Source organism: Arctopsyche grandis, chromosome 3 (assembly GCF_051622035.1).
Source record: "Arctopsyche grandis isolate Sample6627 chromosome 3, ASM5162203v2, whole genome shotgun sequence".
Taxonomy (NCBI): Eukaryota; Metazoa; Arthropoda; class Insecta; order Trichoptera; family Hydropsychidae; genus Arctopsyche; species Arctopsyche grandis.
The window spans coordinates 5,632,917-5,655,965 of NC_135357.1; the positions used below are offsets into that span (position 1 = coordinate 5,632,917).

Sequence of the window (23,049 nt, forward strand, 5' to 3'; positions counted from 1 at the left end):
AATCAATTCCAACAGTACAATGGTGAAAAATAATCGTAATAGACATGTTTAAAAATTCAAACATTTTGAACATCTTATTTCAACAGATTTGATGTTCACATTAAATAACGTTAATAAGCACACGAAGTTTTATGGGTTATATGCGGTGTCTATAAGAAGAATCGTTACCAAAACATTGACTCCATAGTGCCTTATGTTGTTTGCTAAGATGTTATCCTTTAACCGTCGCGTCGGTAGTAGTAAATAATGCTGGTAGATTTACTAAATGATGCTGCCTTCATTGGAAATGTTTAAATGTTATTTTTTGTATGAACAGTAAAAATAAACTGCTGTAAAATCAAAAAAATAAGTAAAAAGTACACATTACACAACATTATCTTAAAAATGAGCATTAACAAAATCGATTCTGAACTAAGAAGAGGTTAGTAAAACCTACGAAAATTACAAGCTAATGAACGAAAACGCGTTGATATAAACACGGTATCGAATAACAGATTGAATTTTAATAAACTGATAAGCATTCCATATGGTCATCCACGAAATTGGAGATTAAACTGTTTATTTTGCGAATATTATCTCAGTAAAGCACTAGTTCCGAAGATAGACCTTTTTCTTAATTTAAACACGAAAAAGATTGAATTTATTGACCTAGATAGGAATATGATAAATTTCAAAATACCAATTCATATGCATTTATAAGAAATGTATGTATTTATAAGAAATTGGACCTTCCTAGAGGACCCATTCTATCAAAACGGAAGCTCATGTCAATTTGACTGGTTCCGTAGATTGAGCCTCTCTGTGACGTTTTGGCGATTCGGTATGTCTTTCTTGGCTGCCGATCAGCTCATTTGAAACTAATTAGTATTGCGGCCGTCACTCGAGTCCCCCATTCAGTGCCCCAACAGAAATTAGCATTTCTTACCAGCCACCATCATAGCCAGTGCGACCACGGTGGTGCGCATGCGCATACGTGAAACTATGTTAGTGTGTATGTCGTTAAGGTGACCAACTCTCTACATAAAATAAAATATTATCATCAATATATACAAAGTATATACATATTATATATAAAAAAAATAATATTTCGCTCCAACTCCCAACGACCTTGATTTTAATTTAAAATTGTGTTTTAATACGGTGATACTCGACCATAACGAAGATTGCGGGTTGGAAACATATCGCTCGTTAAATAGTTATCTTCTTTTTCTTCTACGGTATCTATGTACATATCTGTCTATAAATACATTTTAATGTTATTTTAATCAAAGGAATAAATAATTTCGTAAAAAACTCAAAAATAATATGGTGTATTTTTTTTTACGTACATATTATTTACTAGTGTTGTACTCGATGAAATATCATCGCATGTGTGTTGGCATATTAAGTTATTAAATAAAAAAAAATTAAATGAAATGTGTCGGTCCTGTGTTCGATCCGCACGCAGTCAAATTTTTTTCAAATACCTTTTAAATATATTTAATTTAATATTTATATTTAATGGTAAAAAATGGTAAAATCTACCTATTAATTAAATATATTTTCAATAGATGGCGCTAAATGCTCAGAGACTAATTTGCCTAGAAGAAACATTGGTTACAAACAGTATATATAGAAGTTTTTTTCTTTCGTAATTGTATTCGTACATTTTCTTGGCAATGGCTTAGCAGTGACGTACATACATATGTATGACGAATCGAAACGTCTATTATAGTTAGAGATTGGTGGATGAGGGTGCTGAAATGGGTTCCTATTGTCAATTTCTATTGTTGACCTTTTTTTTGCTGTCTAGAGAGCAAAAAAAAGGTTAACAATAGAAATTGACAATAGTAACCTATTTATTTCGAGCCGACACTGTGATGCGCAGGCCTATAATTATAGTACGGCGAGCGTTATCGCAGATACACAGATTCACACACACACACAGGCACACAGAATAGCGATATTATACATATGATGATGATTACATTAAGTGAACGAACTGATTGTGTGAAATAGGAAAGCTTTTAAAAGTTCTAAGACAGATATAATTCGTGGGTCAAGGACAAAATCTTGAATTCTGAAGTCGCTGTTTGAGTATTGTGTTGAGTTTGTTTTGAATAAACTATTTCCGGAATGACGACCTATATATTTTTTAAACATTAAACACAAAATTTATCAAATTATTTTAGATTATATAGACCAAACATTTCCATTTCTTGGAAGAAGTTAAATAATTGGTCGCAGTAAAAGAAAAGCAAAATACTTTGACACAAATGAAAGTATGTAAGTGCTACATTTTATTATTGGAGTAAAAAAAATGGAAACTAAAAATTGCCGTACTTTCATGGTCGATTTGTCATATACATATGTACATTAACAAGGTTCCCCGCTACAGATTTCTGTATACATATATGTAATATGAATATTTTTACTATACATATAATGTGTGAATATTGGTAATATCTTTATTACATTGTTTTCCAATTTAATTTATTGACACGTATAAAAAGATCCTACAATTCAAAGTGAGAATTTATATCATTTAAATTATCTTGTAATATAAAACATTGATGGTTTGATCAGAGAATATTAGAAACATTACTGAAGGTTGTGCTTTCAGTATGAAAAAGCTCAGCAATGTCCACAATCAACAGGTTGTTAACCACTGGAATACATCGAGATGTGTAGAATCAGTCGCGTTCTGTCGATCGAAGTACATATTGTATACATATACATATATGTATATATATAGACATAAATGACAAATATTATAAACGTTAAAATATAGTTGTAAGAACGTCAAACTTCAAATTTTATCGTTATCTCGCTGGAAAATAAAAATATTATATGTATGTATTCCTATTACAATTTTTTTTAAAACACTACAAAATAAACTCATTCATTCGCAATAAAAAGTTATATAATTTTTATATTCGTATAAAATGGATTTAATTTATCAAATAATATTCGCTTTCATTTTATTTTCAATACTTTTTATTTTTCATTACAAACGAGATGATTATATTTCAAGCATGTCCATTCATAGTTGGTTGACCTTCGCTCGATTTGATCTTTTTACAACGAAGATTATCGGTCGTCCTTGCCATTTGTAATAATTGGAGTGTTCAATATAATAACGAACCAAGCCCAGTTTTCAAACTAAATATTTTTACTTGCCTTGATTGTTATAATCGCTCTTAAAGCCCAAAAAAATAAAATTTTCAATGAATCACTCATTTTTTTTGTAGAATTCTAAGAAATACTGGTAATATAAGCTATTATATGAACGACAGTCATGTGTAATTTGAATACGTATATAAAAATAATTATTTCAAATAAGCCAAAAACCATTTTACAATTGATTAGTTCTAAATTAAATTAATTTATATTCAAAAGTCAATTGTGGCTATTTATAGGTATAAAATAACAATTTGATACTTTTTCGAAAATTTTTAAATGAATTGACTGTGAAATCAACAATATATATTTAATAAAATATAATTTACATTTAATATAAAAGTGTAAGTTCGTATAAGTCAATTTTTACTTCAATCTTTAAGTGCAAAATTAAAATAAAATATAATATCTTCAAATAATCTATTCGTATTTGTTTGCAGTGTTAAATTACATTTCTTTGAATGTGAGAATAAATAAGCATAAATGAAAAAAAATGTAGTACATCCGGGTTCACCGTACCCGTATTGTGAGTGTAGAGTTAAATTGAGAGAATTCGCTTTAATAGTTCAATTAATATTATTGCTATAATATACTAACACAATACTTGAGAGTAAAAATATAAATTTTATCCGAGCAGTAAAAAAATTAAGGGGTTATTAACATTTTTTTAATTCGAATGATAAATGAAGTTCACTCAATCATCACGTGTTTCTTTCGATTACCAAGGCGACTGGCAACAGCATTAACAATGGTAAAAATAATATTAATGATTTTAAAATGAGTTTCGTCGAAGGTTTGTAGAAAGTTTGTTGATGAAATTAGTGTTTGTACATATGTATTTTGATGTCGTCGAAGTGAAACAAAAATTTTTATATTTTAGATGCTAAACTGTATTTTGTAACGACGAATGAAATTATTTCCAAATAAATAAATATTTGTGAATTATGATATGATAAATGTGTTATTTAAAATTATAATTTTTGAAAATCATTACGTGTAGGTGTAGGTACATATGTTGAAAATAATATAATCGATAAAAATAAAATATTATAAAATAATAATGAATAGATGCACTTACATACATATATTGTATACATAAATAAATACGAACCAAAGTTCAAATACATCTTTTGTTTGCTTTTTATACGAAATACGCAAGTCAATTATTCGTTTTATTTTCAATGTCATAAATAGAAAATAATTATTTTATTTTCGATAGAATTATTATATTAATTTTCATCGCGGCAAACATGCAAGTCGGCTACGGTGGGGAGGATCAATAAAATTTCACTTTCATAAATGAAATTAGACGACGCTTTCGAGTCTGATGGGGAACTGGATACATAGACGGGATGTTGAAGGAATATCATATATATTATATACATATATGTAATATGAATATTAAATTTTTAAATAGAATTAAATACAATTATGTAACATGTATATATGTAACTGCAGTTTTGTTCTCCTGCCTAATTCCTGTCTAACCATCTTTCATTTATGTAAAGAAATAATTTAAAAAAATATATAAAATGAACTAGGCGATACCTTATCTAGTACGGAAGTATGGATTACTTCTAATATATAATACAAATATACGTATGTACATACGCACATATAACATGAGTATATGTATGTATTTGTATTTGAGAAAAAAAAATACAATATATGAATATCGATCGACATTATATCGTTTGTATAGTAGAAGCAGTGGCGGATCAAGTAAATGGGGGGACTCCAGGCGCATTTGAAATTTGAGGCCCCCACTTAAGTAAAAAAAATGGGTTCTACGTGACGAGACAGAATGTTAAACGACAGAAAACGCAAATATCGGAAGGCAAAGATCGAAAATCGAAAGATCTTAAGTCGAAAGATCAAAAAAAAATGGTGCATGGTAAACGGTACATACTCATGTACATACTCACTTAATTTGCGCGAGCAGGATACAATAGGAACAAGAGGAACATGCTTTTCCTCCCGTATTCTGCGCGCGCACATTAATACGGGAGGGAAAGCCTGTTCGTCTTGTTCCTGTGGTATCCTGCTCGCGCAAATTAAGTGAGTATGTACGTGAGTATGTACCGTTTACCATGCACCATTTTTTTTTTATCTTTCGACTTAAGATCTTTCGATTTTCGATCTTTGCCTTCCGATATTTGCTTTTTCTGTCATTAAACATTCTGTCTCGTCACGGAGACCGGATAAAAGAACATAATTATTTTAAGAAAAACCATTTCCCACCAAACCATTTAAGATTCGGGGCCCCAAACGCGCGCTTTTTCTCTCCGTTGTTGAAAATGAATAATATTTACACGAAAAAGTGTTTCTTCGACGTTTATTGTCGGTGAACGAGAATAATTAAGAAGTAATTTCCGTAAGAAAGTTCAGTTGAAAGACTACGGATTATTGCGCAAATTGCGATTGCACGCACGACAATCGTTGCCACAAAAATCGTGATACGGAATATACAATATAAGCTAGCAGCATGGCTCGGTGGTTGGGCTTTTGCCTAGCACCGAGAGGCGCCGGGTTAGATCTTGTGAGTTGATCTCGATTGAAAAGAATTTATTCTGAGTATATCTGTAATGCTGCTGGTCAGACTTGGATATTTGTGATCGTTTCCTATCAGAGTTTGCCAATTTTTCTGGTTTCTTTGTTGAAACGGTTCCTCGATTAAATTGAATAAAATCTTCCTACCTACTATGTCACCACTATTTGAGTATGATGTACAAAAAAAGTATGTACAAGTTGAAAATTCATAGATGTCTCGTTAATTTCGAGTTTTCTGTGTCTCGTAATTCAGTGACTTAATAAAAATGCTGCATTGTTTGTAATTGGCCAGGAAGGTGCATTGGCATTTACCTGTTAAGCATTCTTGGTTTATATGTATGTATATAATAAAAATATGATAGTATAAAAAATATAATATTTCGCGTGTGTAGCTTTCGATTGTTGGAGTTTTTGGGTGACAGAGGAACGCGAGATCGCTTTTTGCGGAATAACCACCGAGCCGTTTCGACAATCCGGATTTCCCGCCATTCTAACAAATCAAAATATGACGCCATAAATCGAACATGACTTGTTGGATTCTCATGAGAAATTTTCAAAATTAATACGACACACAGTTTGAAAGGCGCCGTAAGCGCAGACATGGTCATGGAAGCTCTCGTCCTATCGCCGAATCGCCACAACAAAAGCGCACACACGCACTTTCCCTCACACACACGTCCGATAGTTTTCAAATCGCGATATAAAAACGCAATTTTTAAAAATTGAAACTGACCGAAACGAGGAGGCATACGCCTGCGTCGAATTTTTTCAGTGCAGCCAGCGAAAGACGCCCATAACATTTAACGCGCATACCTATATATACATACGTACGTTCGAATATTAATATTCATATTCACACAGAATTGAATTTGTGTTTACGCGCGCGCCCTCTGTGTGCGTATGTATGAGCGCGCGCAAGTGTGCGTTCGCCGGCCGGCGGCGCTCAGGCGCACCCACACACTCGCACGTCTCGCATCGTCCGTGTTCGCTGTTCGGTGTTGCCACACCTGCGCACTTGCATACGAGCTTCGTCGATTTCTACAGCTTCGTATTCAACAGATTGCAGCATTTTTACAACCGCACCCGAGCGCATTAAGTTACAGCTTTCAGCAACAGGGTGTATTCACCAAGTTACTGCAACTGTTCGCTCAGTTCGTCATAATGAATTACCGTCTTAACTTTTTGTTAGGCTCACCGAGTTGCGGCAAAAGTTCGGGTTGCAGCTACAAAGCGGCGAGGACGTCACGAACTGAGTAATTGCAATCGCAACCTGCAACATCAGACTGCAATTCAAAGGGTTTGCTCAGGTAGCGTATTTGGATAAACCCCAAGGGCTCGGCGCGAGTTCGCCAGATTTGGTGAGGACGTTGTTTGTCTTGTATGGGCGTAATTGCATATAGGTTTGCGCTGATTGAACTTTTGCTGTGGACTGTTGTAGTAACTAGGTGAGTACAACCTATTAGTGAGGTTGGTGAGGACGGTTTTTGAATTGCATATAGATTTGCGGTACCTGACGAACCGAGCGAACAGTTGCAGTAGCTTGGTGAGCACACCCTGTTGCTGTAAAGGTCTGACCGCACTATGCGTCTGCGACACGAACGGCAGCGCGCGGTAAAATATTGTTTGTATGAAATTGTATAAGATGTAACGCATCACGCGACAGAGTTGCCTTTTGTATCAACTTTTCCGTGTTGTGTCGTGCTGCAGCAGTCGACGGCCGTATAAAGGTCTGTTCATACCTATCCAGCACGACCCGAATCCTGCAAGTACGGACAGTATTTTTTAGTACATTCTATATGGATGCGCATTAATGCGTAAATGCGCATGCGCGAATGGAGTACACCAAAGAATACTATCCGCACTTGCAGGACACCTGCAGGATACGGGTCGTGTTGTATAGGTATTAACAGACACTTTAATGCGGTCAGACCTTAACTTAATGGGCTAGGGTGCGGTTGCAAAGTTGCCGCAACTTGGTAATACGGAGCCCACAACGGAGTACGTATAGTGTGTGCAATTATTTAAATTTCGACGTGTGATTTTCAGCGCTTGTTGTTTGTGCCGGGGTTGTTTTATGATTGGAAATCGAATTGGTGGAGTGTAGTGCGGGTGGTGCGGTGCGGTGCGGTGCGGTGCGGTGCGGTGTGGCGAAGTGTGGCCACCCCGAGGCGCACACACACAAACGCACGTGCAGGGGCGGCAGAGGCGCGCAGGCGGTGGCGAAGGCAACACCGCAGGGCGCCGGCGACTGCGATTGCGGTTGCGATTGCAATTGCGATCGCGTCGAGTGACGGCGGCGAAGGCGGACGGAGGATCCCCCCTCCCGCGCCCCGCGCTCCGCCCCCGCCCCCGCCCGCCCCCCGGCAGAGGGGACTCCCGGAAGTGGCGATGGCGATGGCGATGGCCGGCCAGACGCAGCTGCCGCACAGAGGCGTCCCCCCGCACAGAGAGGTTAGGCCGCGGACGCCCCCCCCCCTCACACCCCCTCCGTCTAATACTTACCCCCCCCCCGCCCCCCCCTACTGCAGCTTCAAATTCGTTATAAATTTAACCCGATATATTTATACTCTCGCATACGGCCGCGTCGTGCCGACACATGCTCAATATTTTAATCGCAGCATTGTTCATATTTGATATTTAAACACGCACACAGGCGAACGCGCGCGCGCACCGCCGCTCACTCACACACCCGCGCCTGCCCGCCAGCGCGTCCTTTTAATTCAATTTTGTTCGCGGCTGCGAGTGTGTGTGTGTGTGCGTCCGTGGGACGTAGCCTACGCTCCTTTCGTACGTGTGTGTGTGCGTATATTTAAAAAAAAAAACAATTAATAAATTATTATGTAATGCGATTGTCGGTCGGGTTCGGTGGATTTGCGCTCTTACACACTAGTGTATTAAAGTCGAAATTCGAAAATATTGTGACGTCTTCCCTAATTGACCGTACGATAGTTTGTGTTCGATTTTAATTAAACGCTCGTTCGTTTGTTTCGTATGTGTGTATTTATTATCAATTTTTCTTTTGTTTATTTTATGTATCTAATTTATATATTATTCGGAATTGAAAATAAATTATTGATTTTATTCAATGTCTAATTTTTTTTTTTACATTAAATTTTAAATATTGATTCGTCCTGTTTTCAGAAGTGAAAAAAAAATGAAGCGAAGTTGGTCATTGACTTTAAATTTTAAAAATATAAAAATGGCCGCCAAAAGATACTAAAAGTCTACTTTAAAATGACATCTTACCGATTCTTAAGAATTCCTAGTGAAGAACCATGTAGCGCGCCCAACTAAACTTTTGATGAAAAATAAATCTTCAGCTCATTATATTCAACATTGTGGATAAAAGCATATGGTAAAATTTTGGCAGAAGAAAATGTCCAATTTTCGGCATATCAAATTTGTTGTTTTTTTTTTTAGCCTGATATTGATGATTATATGAGACTTTTACGAGCTTCTTAAGAAGAGCACACATTTAAAGGGTGGAAAAAATTATAGAAGAAAGAGTAAAAGGGAGTTATCTGCCACTTTCGGTTCACAGATCTTCGCCTAACTTACTATATTAATTAATATTAAACTGAAACTTATAGATGTGAAATTTCAGTTGAATATGCCGAAACGTTCATAATAAACCTCAATTATCTAATAATAATATACTAGTAAAGTTAAGGTAAAAATACTAGTGATACTAGAAAAGTTTCAGACCAATCCGTTTCCAGATACAGATTCCGATCCAATTCCGATTTCAGAAGTAATCATTTCCAAAAACTTAATAAATAGAAGACCTATAAGAGGAGATATCATTTCCGATCAACATAAAAATCAAAACGTAACAATAAGTGTTTCAGTAATTGATACTATGTTTCAGTGTGTTAGGATTGACAGTATTCGAATAATCTCCAAAAAACAGACACTAAATCTGGTCGCAAGATTAATAAATGTAATAAAAAACGGTTTTTAATTGTCTCAATGGTATGCCTGAATTGGAATTTGCATATACTATGTGGTACCATCATTTTAAAAAGGATACGTAATGAAATGGTTCAAATAAGAATTTCAAAAATGCCTCCTAAAGTTTTCATTCAACGTAAGATTGAAAAGATTGAATCTCTTCACATTAGAAGCGATCTAATCAAAGGTTACAAAATTATAAACAACCATTACAATTAACCTCATAATGTTTGATAAAAACACTCTTGGACTCCAAAAAGATATTTCTGACAAAAAATTAAGGAATATAATCCACCCACCAAATGAATTAGTAATTTCTTGTAACTTAGAACTCGTTCAAAATTAACTAAATAGATTTCCTAAAAATTTATATTTTTTTCGTAGTTCTTCTGTATTGGTTTATTCATATTGTTTTTTTTTAATACATATTTTTTTCATATTATAATTAAGATACCCCTAGGGTCCATTAACTATGCCCTCTCTTCCAAATATTTTTAAATAAATTTGAACATATGTTTACCGGTGTCATGTTTTTGTAGATATTATTTGATTAAGCAATTATATTTAAAAATTCAAACTATCATTTTTTTTGATAGTTAATTGTGTCATCATTGAAGCAACATTTTAAATTCAATATCATATTACAATGTGTGGGTTTTGTAATGTATTAAATCTAGTTATTATGAAATATTTTTCGATAGAAAATGATATTTGTATGGTTGGTGTGCATTTTATTTTATTAATTATCACTTCAATAATTATGAAAAATATTATAAATATTTTCTGTACAGTCAACTAAAATGGTTTTAATCTACGTCTAGTTTATTAAAGTAAATGTTTATTATAAAAAAAAATTATACATAGATAAAACATGTATAAATATTGAAATAAACTTTTATTATTATATTAATAAAGTTTATCAGAATAAATTTATATAAAATTTGACCTATTAATTGTTTATCATGAAATGGTTTTGATTATTTAAATAATTCAAAAATTTGTTCCTATTATTACGAATGATCTTTAAAAAATATATAAAATAATGATTACACCTTTTAGATATTGATAAAGTTTTATTAGAATTTTTTATTGTCACTTCAGCATGATATATGAATAAAAAATATTTTTTGATGCGTAAAATAACTAAAATAAATAATTGATAAATATGTTTAAAAAAGCTGATTAAACTGTATGGTAAAAAGTTGACATTTATTCGCCCTCTGAATATTGTTAATAATTGTATAAATATTGAAAATAAATATTTATGCAATACGCAAGTTATTTTCGATAGCAGATACGACGAATTGATTATATTTAATATATGGAAAATGTTTAGCGTGAATTTAAAAAGTTAATTTTAACGTTTCAGATGCAGTCCACTACGAGCGACAAAACATTTCACCTAAAATGGAACAATCACCTTCAAAATCTCAGCCAGCTGTTTACGGCTATATATTCATCGGAGTCTTTAGCTGACGTCACCCTATCCTGTCGAGACGGAGCCATCAGGGCGCACAAACTAGTCCTGTCCGCTTGCAGTCCTTACTTTGAGCAAATATTCCGAGACAATCCATGCACACACCCCGTCATCATATTAAAAGGAATACCGTATGCCGAAATCAACCTCCTCGTCGAGTTCATGTACAAAGGCTCGGTCGACGTGCAAGAGATCGATCTGCAATCTCTGATGCACACAGCGTCCGAGCTGGAGATACGCGGTCTCGCTTACGAGCTGCGGAAAGACGCATCTAGCCTTCTGAATATCAACCTCAATGAATATCCCACGTTCAATTCGGCCACGACGACTTCTACCCAGGAAAATGTATACACGCCGTCTTCCGAAGCCAATTCGAATCTATCCCGACTGCAGCAGATACACTTGTATCAGCAGTCGATGTGCAAAAACACGCCTTACAGCCAAACTCAGAACATCACGGCTTTCGATGCCAAACGGAAGCGTAAGAATGAAGATTGCATGCCGGCGACGACGACTACGGCCGTCAAGAACATCCTGGCGGCAGCCGCTAAAGAACTGGCCGAAAAGAAGAACACTAACAAGGTTAAGACTTCAATGTCCATACAGACGGAGGATGAGGACACGGAGGTGAAGCCGGAGATGTATGAGAGTGATAGCGGTGAGACCGAGGTGGTGCAAGAGGCCGAAGAGTTGCCTCACGGTCGCGACACCCGTTTCAAGGGCAAGAAGAGGGTTTCGGTCGGAATCGTCGAAGAATACACGCCGTCTAGAATCCAGTCAAAGAACAAACCAGGTAGGAAGAGTGTCAAGCTAATGATTAAATCACCAAACTCGACCAGCCCGCACAACGATTCCACAGAAGATGCCATTAGCAAAGTAGTCATTACAGGTGAGTTTCCAATTAAATTGTCAGCAACCTTTAAACGCTCTTACATATCAATGTCTGATTATTCAAGGGCTCGGACACGACTCGTAAATCGGAGCATGTTATTTAAGCAGACCTTGATGTGTATGTGATTTGTTCTTATTGTATTTCCAAACATCTTCATTATACCTATACATACATATATGCACGTTATATTAAATAGTCATCCAATGATTGTGGTAATGATCGAATTATATTTAGCATATCATGAATATTATATTACTATGTATCATTTGCTGTTGTATAGGGGTTTTTTTTTACTTATAAATATTCCGGAAAATTTATTATCAATAGGCAGCATTTATTTATTTAACGAGGCAAATATAATATGAAAATTTAACTGTCTTACATGTTATTTGTATGAAATTACATTTCTCAATTATACATACATATAAACTAGCAAACGTATCCAGCTCTGCTTGGGTTAAAATTTACGATGAGTGGGAATTGCCATTAGAATTCGATTTTGTATTTATCTGGTTTTCACTATGACTATTATTTTACTACATTATATACAGCGAAATCTTATTATATCAAATTGGGGATCTATTGAATTGTTGTATGTTTGTGTGTATTATGAGAAATTATTTTATACCAAAACCAATATGTGCTAAAGATAGGCAGAGATTCATTAACCCTTTGAGTGCTGACGTCTTTTCTGTTGAAAGCCCGCCACGCTGAAAATTTCGCCAACATTTTCAACTGGAATTATTTAGAAATTCCAATAGAAAGCAGGTGTAAAAAAATTGTCGCTAATCCAAATAAACCCTAGCCAAAAATTTCAAGTTTTGTAAAGGTGTGTTTAGACTCTAATATATCTTGCAAAAATATAAAATGAATTTATTTTTCCAAAATTACTTCGATCTTCTTCATTGTTGTTAAAATGTAATGCTTACAATCTAAATGCCAAGCCACAATCTAAAATACTGTTATGGTTATAAATTCAGAAATTCCCGTGTAAACGAATCTTTATAAACGTTGACAAATGAATGACACGGATCACACCATCCATGTTCAATGCATTTTTTTTTTAATGCTACCTAGAAAAGCTTTGCGGGTAGTATTCTTTATTTGGTATTCTTTCTGTTTACTTTGTACTCAAAATACAATGCCTATCGGCGTTTTTCAGGCCCATGGACTTGTTGGTAAAACGCCGATCGGCGTGGTCAGCATTCAAAGGGTTAAAGGAACTTTTTGCTTCGAGCCAACATTTAAATAAATAAACTGTTTCCTCTCGATTGTAATTATGTATGTCTAATACAGCAGTGGCCAAATGTGTTAGGCCACTTATAAAAAATATATTTGGCTGAAGACTTTTGTCTATGGCTGTATATATTGTATTAGTCAATACGTGTGAAACGATATATACAGAAAGATAGATTGTACATTATGTGAGGATTTTTAGTCCTCTATAGAAAAATAACGATACAGTTCAAAGTTTTATTTTTTTTGCTTAGTTTTTTTTACCTTGCTTTAAATGTTGTGTTATGATTGAGAAAAATAGGCGTAGTTTGTCTGATCTTTTTCATCCGAATCACCGTCATATATGCATTCATGCAATTTATTTAAGGTAAGAGGGATCTTCAAATTCTTACGCCACTCATCCTACAATCGACTTACCTTACCATACCTGCACTCTGAAAGCTTTTAATGTGAAATTACATGTTAGCCGTTTGTATTTTACATGGTTATTACAACTGTTTGCGTTTTGTTCACAGCCGTGACGGGCGCAGACGGAACGGCCCAGACTCCGACGGGAATATTGAAGTGCGTCAACTTGGACAATTTGAGGGAGAACCCAAACGACAGTGTGACGATAATAGACGATGATGACTCCTCGGCTGTTGGTAATTATACTAGTAAATAATATTCGTACATGTTTCAATATTATTTCTTTTAATGAGGTATTAGCGTGAAGAAAGTTTTTAACTGAATGAACTGTCGTCGAATTTTAGACACGTCGGATGAAAACAATCTGTTGATCGAGACCACATACGAATCGGCGCCTGGACCCGACGAAGACTATGACAGTAATGACTCAAAGCCGTTTCGCAAAGTTGACGAAAAGTTGTACAAGTGCGATTTGTGCGAATTAAGGTGAGAATATAAATATGTAGATTATATGTTTGTTTTTCTTTTTAAATTAAATCCGTGCTGGCATTCCCGTACGTTCACTATCGTGTTTCGTTTCAAAGTTATATTTATTTATGTAGAATTTATCAGGTGTAATGTGAGCAGTTGGAATGGCAGTACAAAATATTTATTTGATAAATAACACATTTTTTTCTTTTTATATTTATAGTATTAAATAAAAAAACGTATCATTTTGCTCTTATATATATATATCCATATATATTAGATTAGTCGTACTTGTAATAGTTAATTTTTGTACAAAAAAAAAGTAACCATTATATAATTTGGACCGTAAACATATTTTATGTACATTGTATACGTTATATTCTTTTTTTATGTTTATATTATGGTTTGCCAATGTTTATTTTGTAAGTTATTATTTTCTGTTTGCCATGTTGAATATATACGACTTGTTTTACAATGAAACTGCGAAGATATTAAAGTAAGTCGTGGATTCAATGATGTTGCGTCAGCTAACTATACATGATTATGTACACAAATAGTTTCCAATGATCTCGTCAAGTTCACATGTAATATATACAATATGTAGTGTGTAATTTTATAATAGAGTTCTACAAATTTTCGGCGAGAGGGAGTTCGCACTCGCGATGTAAAATTGTCGCTGTTATTTGTTTTGCTCTCGCCGAGAAGCATAATGAATAGTGGTTGTTGTTGATTTTCTTTTTTATTTTCTTTTTTTTTTTTATCTCTATCAAATCTAATTGGAAATGATTATTGTGGCTTTATAATAGTGTATGGTTATTGTGTTATCGCAGTTTTGTTCGGAAATTCCACATGAAACGACACCGAAGCACCCACACCGGGGAAAGACCATTCCAGTGCGGCGACTGCCCCTTCAGGTGCAATAAAACATATAAAATAAAATCAAAAAAATGTGCATTGCCAATGACATAAACCGATTTCTCGACAATATTTTGTTTGTATTGAATAATTGGGAACAGTAGGTTGTTTTATTTATTTATTATTTGTTTTTTTTCACTATAATGTTTCTATATATGTAAAGTGTATTTTGTTGTATTTCTTTGACTTTGATGTATTTATTGGGTCAGATTTGCTCGTACAATTCCAGTAATGATTCTCGAAATGCAGTTTATGTGAAAAGGTTTTGGGAAGTTGGCTTTGCATATTGCATTACTTGCAAGGTTTGATTTTTCCTGTTTGAAATTTTTTGGCAAAATCCATTGTAGAACTCTGTTGAAATTCATTAAACTGTGTCAGTTAAATCATTGACATTAGTAAAATTGATCGTGGATTATGTCTTTTATGTGTTTATGATTATATTCTTTGTTTTATTATTCTTATTGTATGTTTGGTGTCGGTGATCATGTTCAAAATCATAACACAAGAAAATGGCAGATTAAATTATGGCTTTTTATAATTTCATAATAATAATAATAATAATTATGCATTTTACGCTTCTTTACTTTTTGATTATTATTATTATTCACATTTATTTTGGTGACGTTGAATTTGTTCACCGAAAAGAGAAAAGAAAAAAAAATCATAACTTCAGTTGTTTAAACTGTGCACTACACATTTTTCGATTCATTGTCTTCTATTATTGTTTTACTCGCTATCGACGTACAAATTAACTCTGAATAATAACTTTTTAATTATCAAGAAAGTGTGTGGTATTATGTATGAACATCATTATTTTCTTCATTATTACATGTAAAAATATGCAATATCATGTAACACTCGATAATATTACGCACATTTCACAATTCAGTCACATTTTTATTTTATTTTTTTTATCACTTTTCGTATAATCTATCTGATTGTTTTTTGTGTGAAATGAATATCTCTATATGTATGTTTTTTTTTATGTTGAAAAATGTCAGAAAAAATTTATACTCTTATTTGTATTTGTCAATTACCCTGAGCAACAATAATTCAAGTTTTTTTTTCTTACCCGAGTGGAGACTAATCAATCTTTACCATGTTTGACCCACTGAATTTGAATATGACAATAATATAACCGTTTTTAAAAAAGTTTTGAGTTGAAGTCTACAAAAGCCAAAAATCTGTAAAAATTGCCCATTTTTTAATTCGCTTTTATCTCACAAACGAAAACAAGCCAACAAAAATCATTGTCATATTCGAAATTAGTGGGTCAAACTTAGTTTAGATTGATTAATCTCCGCTCTGGTAATTTTTTTTTTGCTGCTCAGTGTTAGTACTGTTTGAATCCAAGTTTTGCAGTAATCAATTATCAATTTAAATAATTATTTTGGATTCAGGCTGGATTTCAATTATATTTCACTGTGTGTATATAAATGTACATTTTTATTATAAACTGCAACAAATATTCGTAAATCCATAAATGATGGATCTTGTCATTTCACCATTGCATTCTTCATTCTTTTTTTTAATCTGATAGCTTTTTATGTTAATTCACATATTATTTTCAAGCTATTTTTTTAATATTATATGTGTGTATTATCAGTGTAACCATGAGGAGCATTGTCATTTTTAAAAAAGCAAAACAATACGTTTTTAAATAAAAAAATCTAATGTTTGAAAGGGATATGCTATTTACATATTACGTAGCAAAAAAGATGATTTTTCCTCATATTGTTATCCATGGTTCGCAATTTCTTAACCCTTTTTATACTGGTCGGTTGGCTAGGGACATATGACCCATGTCATGTCTTATGTAAACATCAAAAACTTAGAAGAGGCTTGTAAAAATGACAATGCTACCCATAGTCACCCTGTTTATGTTGGATTGTTGGAAAAGTGAAGAATTAAAATTGATGCATTTTGTTATGATTTAATTAGAAGTTCATGCATTCCAGAATTCGAAGTGGCAATTTCGTTTTATTTTTTTAAAATAAATATTTCATTATTATTATTTTAAGCGTTGGTCTTGATTGTTTCTTTGATGGATATATTTATGTTTGTATGATGCTTTGTCGTTTTAATTATTAATTATCGTATCAACTTACGGTCTCGTTTCCGCTGCTGTCGATGATCAAGAGGCGATGGATCCAAAATATATAATAAGCCAGCGGTGGGTGGAGGCTGCATGCATTTTGGATTGGCTTGGATCTGTCCCGTCGGTAAACTCACATAACCAACTCACAAATCGACAGCAAACGAATCGGGACCATTTTTGTGCATCAGAGGTGTCACCCGGAACGACTTTCCGAGTATATCTCAATATAAAACAAGTTCAAATGACTCGGTATGAAATAATATTCCCTGTTTGTAATATTTTAATTAGCGTTTGCACAGATATGAATTGATCGTTCGGTGTGTTTCGATATCTTTGAGGTTCTATTGTACAATCTTCATCTTCTTATGGGCTTAATTTTAGTTATCACTGTTTGTTTTAGTTGTTTATATAATATATATCAATCATATAATTTACAGTTTCAACCGATCGTCACATTTAGCCCGACATAGACGCACTCACACCGGAGAAAGACCCTACAGATGTGAGGCGTGCGGACGCACGTTCACACGTGGAGACAAACTCAAATTGCACTTGCGTATTTGTGAAAAGGTATACGTTTGAATTTCATTCGTGTATTGTGTATTTAAATGTCGCTTTTGTATATTGACTGTCGTCTGTTTCGATTTCAGGACGAGTACGTTTTGCCGAGCCATATCAATTCCGATGACAAGAAACAGCCCAAGCCGGATATGTCTCAGTCGGTGTTGCCCGGCATGGTCTCGATTGGACACAGCGAGCGACACCAGTTGATGTTCACGTCAAGCGGTGACGTGCTGCTCGCCCCGAGATCTAATTCCGATGCAAGCAACGAGCCCAGTACGTCCGGTGTGAACGACTTGAATGAAAGCAACCAGTCTTCGGTTTTGATGAACGATGTTAGCTCGCAGCAGTTGAATCTTTCTACCGCGTCTACGGCGTCGGCTTCGGACGCCTCCTTCAATCCTCTCAATCAGTATTACACTTTGGATGGCTTAGGTTTTCCTATAAAACGCGGCAGAGGCAGACCTAGGAAAAAACCGTTACCAGTCGATGTGCCATTGGTCAAGAAAAAACGAGGCCGACCACCGAAAATTATAAAATTAGGTATAATTTTGTGTTTTGAAATTTTTCATTTCTTATACTATTCAAAGCACTATGGAGCACAAAACACGTTTTCGCAATTGGTCTAAAATTTTATATATCTATCCTCACTCATACATATGAAATCTGCTGTATATCAAACCTGGAATTTAAAAAAAAATAACCTATCTGCAGACCCGGCCCAAGGGTATATTGCCCCCCCCCCGTAGGCAGATTGGTTTCGGCCCCCCTCCCTCCCCCTTAAATTTTTAAACAATTTATTTCATGAAGGTTCTTGATATTTTATGTTGAAGAAAAATATATGAAGACAATGATATGAGGCATGTAAAAACAAAAATAAATATTCAAAATAGGCATGTTTTATGTATAAAAATTAATAAAATATGGATAAATTCGGTAATGAAGACATTAATTTATATTCAACAATGAATCGAAGACTTTTATAGTGATATTTCTTCTTTCGAATATGATTTGGTTAAGATATTTAATTTCGTGAAGCAAAAATCCATTCCTGATATATATGTATATAAAGATACATATGTTTTAGCAGTATTTTATAAAAAATACTATTCCAAATTACCATTTGTACCGATGATAGTTTGCTGTTTTACAAATTTTATTTGTGAGTCGTTGATATTTGACTTCCTGCGTTCCTCGTAAATTATAATATTTTACAATCAGTATTGTTACTTCGAGTAGAAGAATTAAGTTGAATATAGTGTTTTATAAGTTCAAGGAAAGTCAAATATATTTTTTTATTTTTTCAATTTAATAATAAAAAAAAGAAAAATGGGGGCGCCTTGCAGCGCCCCTTGTTTATGGTGTCCTAGGCACGTGCCTAGTCTGCTGCACCTTTGTGTCTGTATCATGTTTTCATTTTCAAGTTATTTAAATTTACGTGCCAGTATATAGCTTGGTTACTTCAATGCTAACCAATGAGAGGTCCCGAGTTCGAGCCCAGGTTTAACCTCGATTGAAACGAATTCATTCTGAGTATTTCTGCAGAACTGCTGGTCAGACTTGGATATATGTGAATCCAAGTCAATTTTTCCTATCAGAGTTTGTTAATTTATTTGATTTTATTGTTGAAACTATTCCTCACCAAATTGGCAACCAACCTACCTGCTATTCGTCACCACTATTTCAATAAATGTAACTTCAAATCTATAAATTTATATATGTACAAGTTTAAAACCATAGATGTCACTTAGGAGCAACCTGTAGTAATGGCACCATGGTAAAATATAAATTTTATTAAAAAATAATGGTAATTATATGTACAGCCTTCACAGATGAATGTAGACCTATTATACACATACAGAATAACTTTTCAGTCACCTAAAACTAAGTGACATTTATTTTTAATTATTTGCATTGCTCTGAGTAACGTTGTTTTTAATAGTGTGTAGCTCCATAGTGTCTTTATATATGAAATTGCGTATAATTATCGAACATATTTGTTTTAGATCCGTTAGAAATGAGTTCGAATATGCCCTGTCCAGTTGAAAACTACAACGTATCGAATCTACCTTACGGTGACTTCAGCTATTTGACCGACATAATATCGACGCATTTCAACCAATCCTCTCAGGCTTATCAGAACATGGTCCAAATGAATCCGGCGACTGCCAGTTTGATATCGAACGCCGTTTCTCAACTGCAAGCTGCGGCGTCATCGACGGCCGCCTCCGGCACCAATTTGAACTCAACAAACTCCGATACCATAAAAATACCCCAAGCGCTGGCAATCGCAGTCGCATCTCAGAACAACAAACAATCAGTCGTACCGTCGACGAGTAAGGACGAGGCGGCCGCTCCTGAGGAGACTCCTGAAAAATCGGAAACGCCGCCGCCCACCAACAACGTGACAGTCAACAACATCAAAGACCCGATCGAAATCAACGACACAAGTAAGAATGACAATGCGACGGACGAGAGCGATGAGTCTGCGCCGGTGGTTAACAACAAAGATGATCAAATTTTCAAAGTGGGCGATTGTCAAATAGTAAAAATACCGAATGTTCCTAACGCTATCGTGGCAGAGCCCATTAACGCAATCGTCGTCAACACTACAAGCACGCCGCAAACCATAGGAGACTGTACCGTTGAAACTATTTCAAAAGATGACTAATTCATATATGTATATGTATAAACGAATCACTGGTTTTAATTTTTTCTATGATTTATGTATACACGCGTATTGGTCGTACGCTACGTAGTATGCCTTGAAAATCAATGTTTTGTATTGCGGTCGAATTTTTTGCATTTTTTTCTGTTATTATATGCGATACATACATATGCATATTTATAACCAATTCAATGGAAGCTGTTCTGATGAATCGACGGTGCATCTGCAATAACAGACGATGAAGTGTGGTAAATCCGACTGACTCAGGTTTGAGTCTGTTGTTTATTTCTTAAACTGAAAGTTTTAACACTAGGCCCGTTAATGTAACGGCTTTGATTGGACAATATATTATTATATTATTCCCAACGCTCGTCTCTATCAATTATTTTTATTATTTAAAAAGGCAGCTTAGATGTTTCTTGTTCGAATTAATCGATATTCTTTTGTTTTGATCTAACGAATATTTGAACAAAATGGCCGATTTGTTCACACTTGAATATGAAGTGATCTGAATAAAGAAGTGCGTGCGATTGATTGTGCATTTTGTTTTGCAAATTAATTTCGGTTGCGTAGAGCGTAAATATCATTAGTTGTAAATGTGTATTTTCAGTTTCGGTGTCATCTTTGTAAAATCAGTCTTCCTTAAATGTTTAAAAAAAACAATTGAATGAAAAAAAGTGTATCCTGTAAATTGCGAAAAGTGTATGCAATATTATATACCTATAGCTGTGTAAACATTATCCATGAATGTCGCCAGATTACTTCACGCTATATATATTAAATGAAATTTGGCGCTAGTGCCATGTTTATAATATTACATAAGTATAATGAAGAAGAAAAGAAAAGATTGCAAGTGTTCCTTTGTAAATAGTTATTGTGCATAGAAAAGTAAATAATTTTTGAATGGCAGGCGTGATATGATAGTATTTTTATACTGTGTTCTTTGTGTTTTGTATCGGTTTTATTTTATAAACATATATATATATATATATATATATATATATATATATATATATATATATATATATATATATATATATATATATATATATATATATATATATATATATATATATATATATATATATATATATATATATGTGTGTACCATTGATTTTTTCGTACTCAAATCATGCTCTGATTGCAAACGTCCGAAAAGGGGAGAGTCATCGTAGCGTGTGTGTAAATTTTTAAGCGTCAATGTTGCCTTTTAACGTTAAATTGTATTTTGTAAATTGACGAGAATTCACAATATTCGCGCTCGGTGTTTCGCCGGGTCGCTCGTAAAACTGTCGCTTGCTTTGTATATGTTGTATGTTTTTTATTTGATTGTTTTGCAATCGTCGGCTCCGTTTTGAAGAAACTTATTATTGATTAAAAATATATATACGTATATGAAGGTCTCGGCTATTGACCACCGATCATGTACGAGGGTGTCGTTGAAGTCGACGCTCCCGAAGACACACACACACACACACACACATCATAAAATCAGTATTTTAACAATTAGATGGAAAATAAAATACCACTTATAAACGAGTATATATATTATATACATACATATATATTATATATAGTTTTATGTTTAAATTTAGGTGTTGATGCAACAATATATAGTATTTTATACATTTAGATGATAAATATTGTAATGTTTAAGCAACATTGTTTCCTTTTATATATTTTTTTTTATTATTTTATTTATTATACTGTGAGAGCTGCTAGTAAACGCCGTGTTTCAATGTCAACATTTCCTTTTATACATATTTCAATCAAATTATAATTGTACAAAGTGTAATATTTGAATCCCTTAGATATTCCGATGCTGTCTTTGGCTGGCACTTTCATGACGGAGAACTGACGCAATTATGCAAACTTCTATACTAGACATTGATATTTTGCATGTGTTTAAAAATATAGCCGATTCTTAATTGAAATTACCTATTAAATTGGCGATTTTTAATTCGTCTGTAGGTTTAAATTTAATTAGAAATTAAAAATACCTGCTTATAGACTAAGTTCACCATTGGCTGTTCTAAAAGATGAGCAATATTTGTCACTGCCTTACAAATGATTTCCAAAAACAGGAATGGGATAACTCTCACATCTAAATTTCTTCTACGACTAATAAATTCTGGATTGACAGTTTAAAATTTTAACAGAGCTGTCAATTTAAAATTTAAATAATATATATGTATTTTTCCCCACTGTATTATCAATCTGCGCGAATGGAATATAGGGGGTGTTTTCAAGACTGTATGGACCCAAAATATCTTTTATTATTGGCTATTATGCTCCAAGGAATATGTATAACATTGGCCTTAAAATTCGAATGAAAATTTACTGTTGTCTTAATTTATATAGACAATAGAAACTCTTATGCGAACAATCAATGCCTTGTGGTACGGTCCAGTTATACAGTCTCGTATTGTGTTCTTAAAAGCATATTCAAATAAAAGGAATAATTGCAATTTTATATAGTGTGACATTTATCTCTAAAAAATAAAACTAGTCAACCTAGAGATGTATGTCAACGACATTGCTGATCTAACTTCAAAGATTGGTCAATGAAGTATTACATACAATGACAAAGAAACTCTCTGTGTTAGTTTCGACGATGCAAAATCTAATCGAGGCAGTTGCAATATGTAAACGACATTTAATACGCT

At 33.9% G+C, this 23,049-nt stretch overlaps 2 protein-coding genes across 4 annotated transcripts in view; both read left to right on the top strand.

Annotated features, from left to right (window-relative positions):
- LOC143909790 (uncharacterized) overlaps positions 1-23,049 on the top strand; it is a 743,449-nt gene that overhangs the window by 200,978 nt on the left and 519,422 nt on the right. The window lies entirely within an intron of this gene.
- LOC143923079 (uncharacterized) lies at positions 7,888-21,046 on the top strand. 2 transcript variants are annotated; one of them, XM_077446580.1, is made up of 8 exons: positions 7,890-8,160; positions 11,030-12,026; positions 13,781-13,909; positions 14,018-14,159; positions 14,972-15,055; positions 17,592-17,724; positions 17,805-18,258; positions 19,722-21,046. In XM_077446580.1, exons 1-8 carry the CDS (start codon positions 8,098-8,100, stop codon positions 20,384-20,386), a joined length of 2,667 nt encoding a protein of 888 aa, XP_077302706.1. In that variant the 5' UTR covers positions 7,890-8,097; the 3' UTR covers positions 20,387-21,046. The 2 variants fall into 2 exon arrangements, with proteins under 2 accessions (XP_077302708.1, XP_077302706.1); XM_077446582.1 differs by lacking the exon at positions 14,972-15,055 and having other exon boundaries at positions 7,888-8,160.

Coding starts and splice junctions, on each gene's coding strand:
- LOC143923079 (XM_077446580.1), top strand. CDS start 8,098: ATGGCGATGGCGATGGCCGGCCAGACGCAGCTGCCGCACAGAGGCGTC. Junction 13,910..14,017: donor TGATGACTCCTCGGCTGTTG/GTAATTATACTA, acceptor GTCGAATTTTAG/ACACGTCGGATGAAAACAAT. Junction 17,725..17,804: donor ACTTGCGTATTTGTGAAAAG/GTATACGTTTGA, acceptor TTTCGATTTCAG/GACGAGTACGTTTTGCCGAG.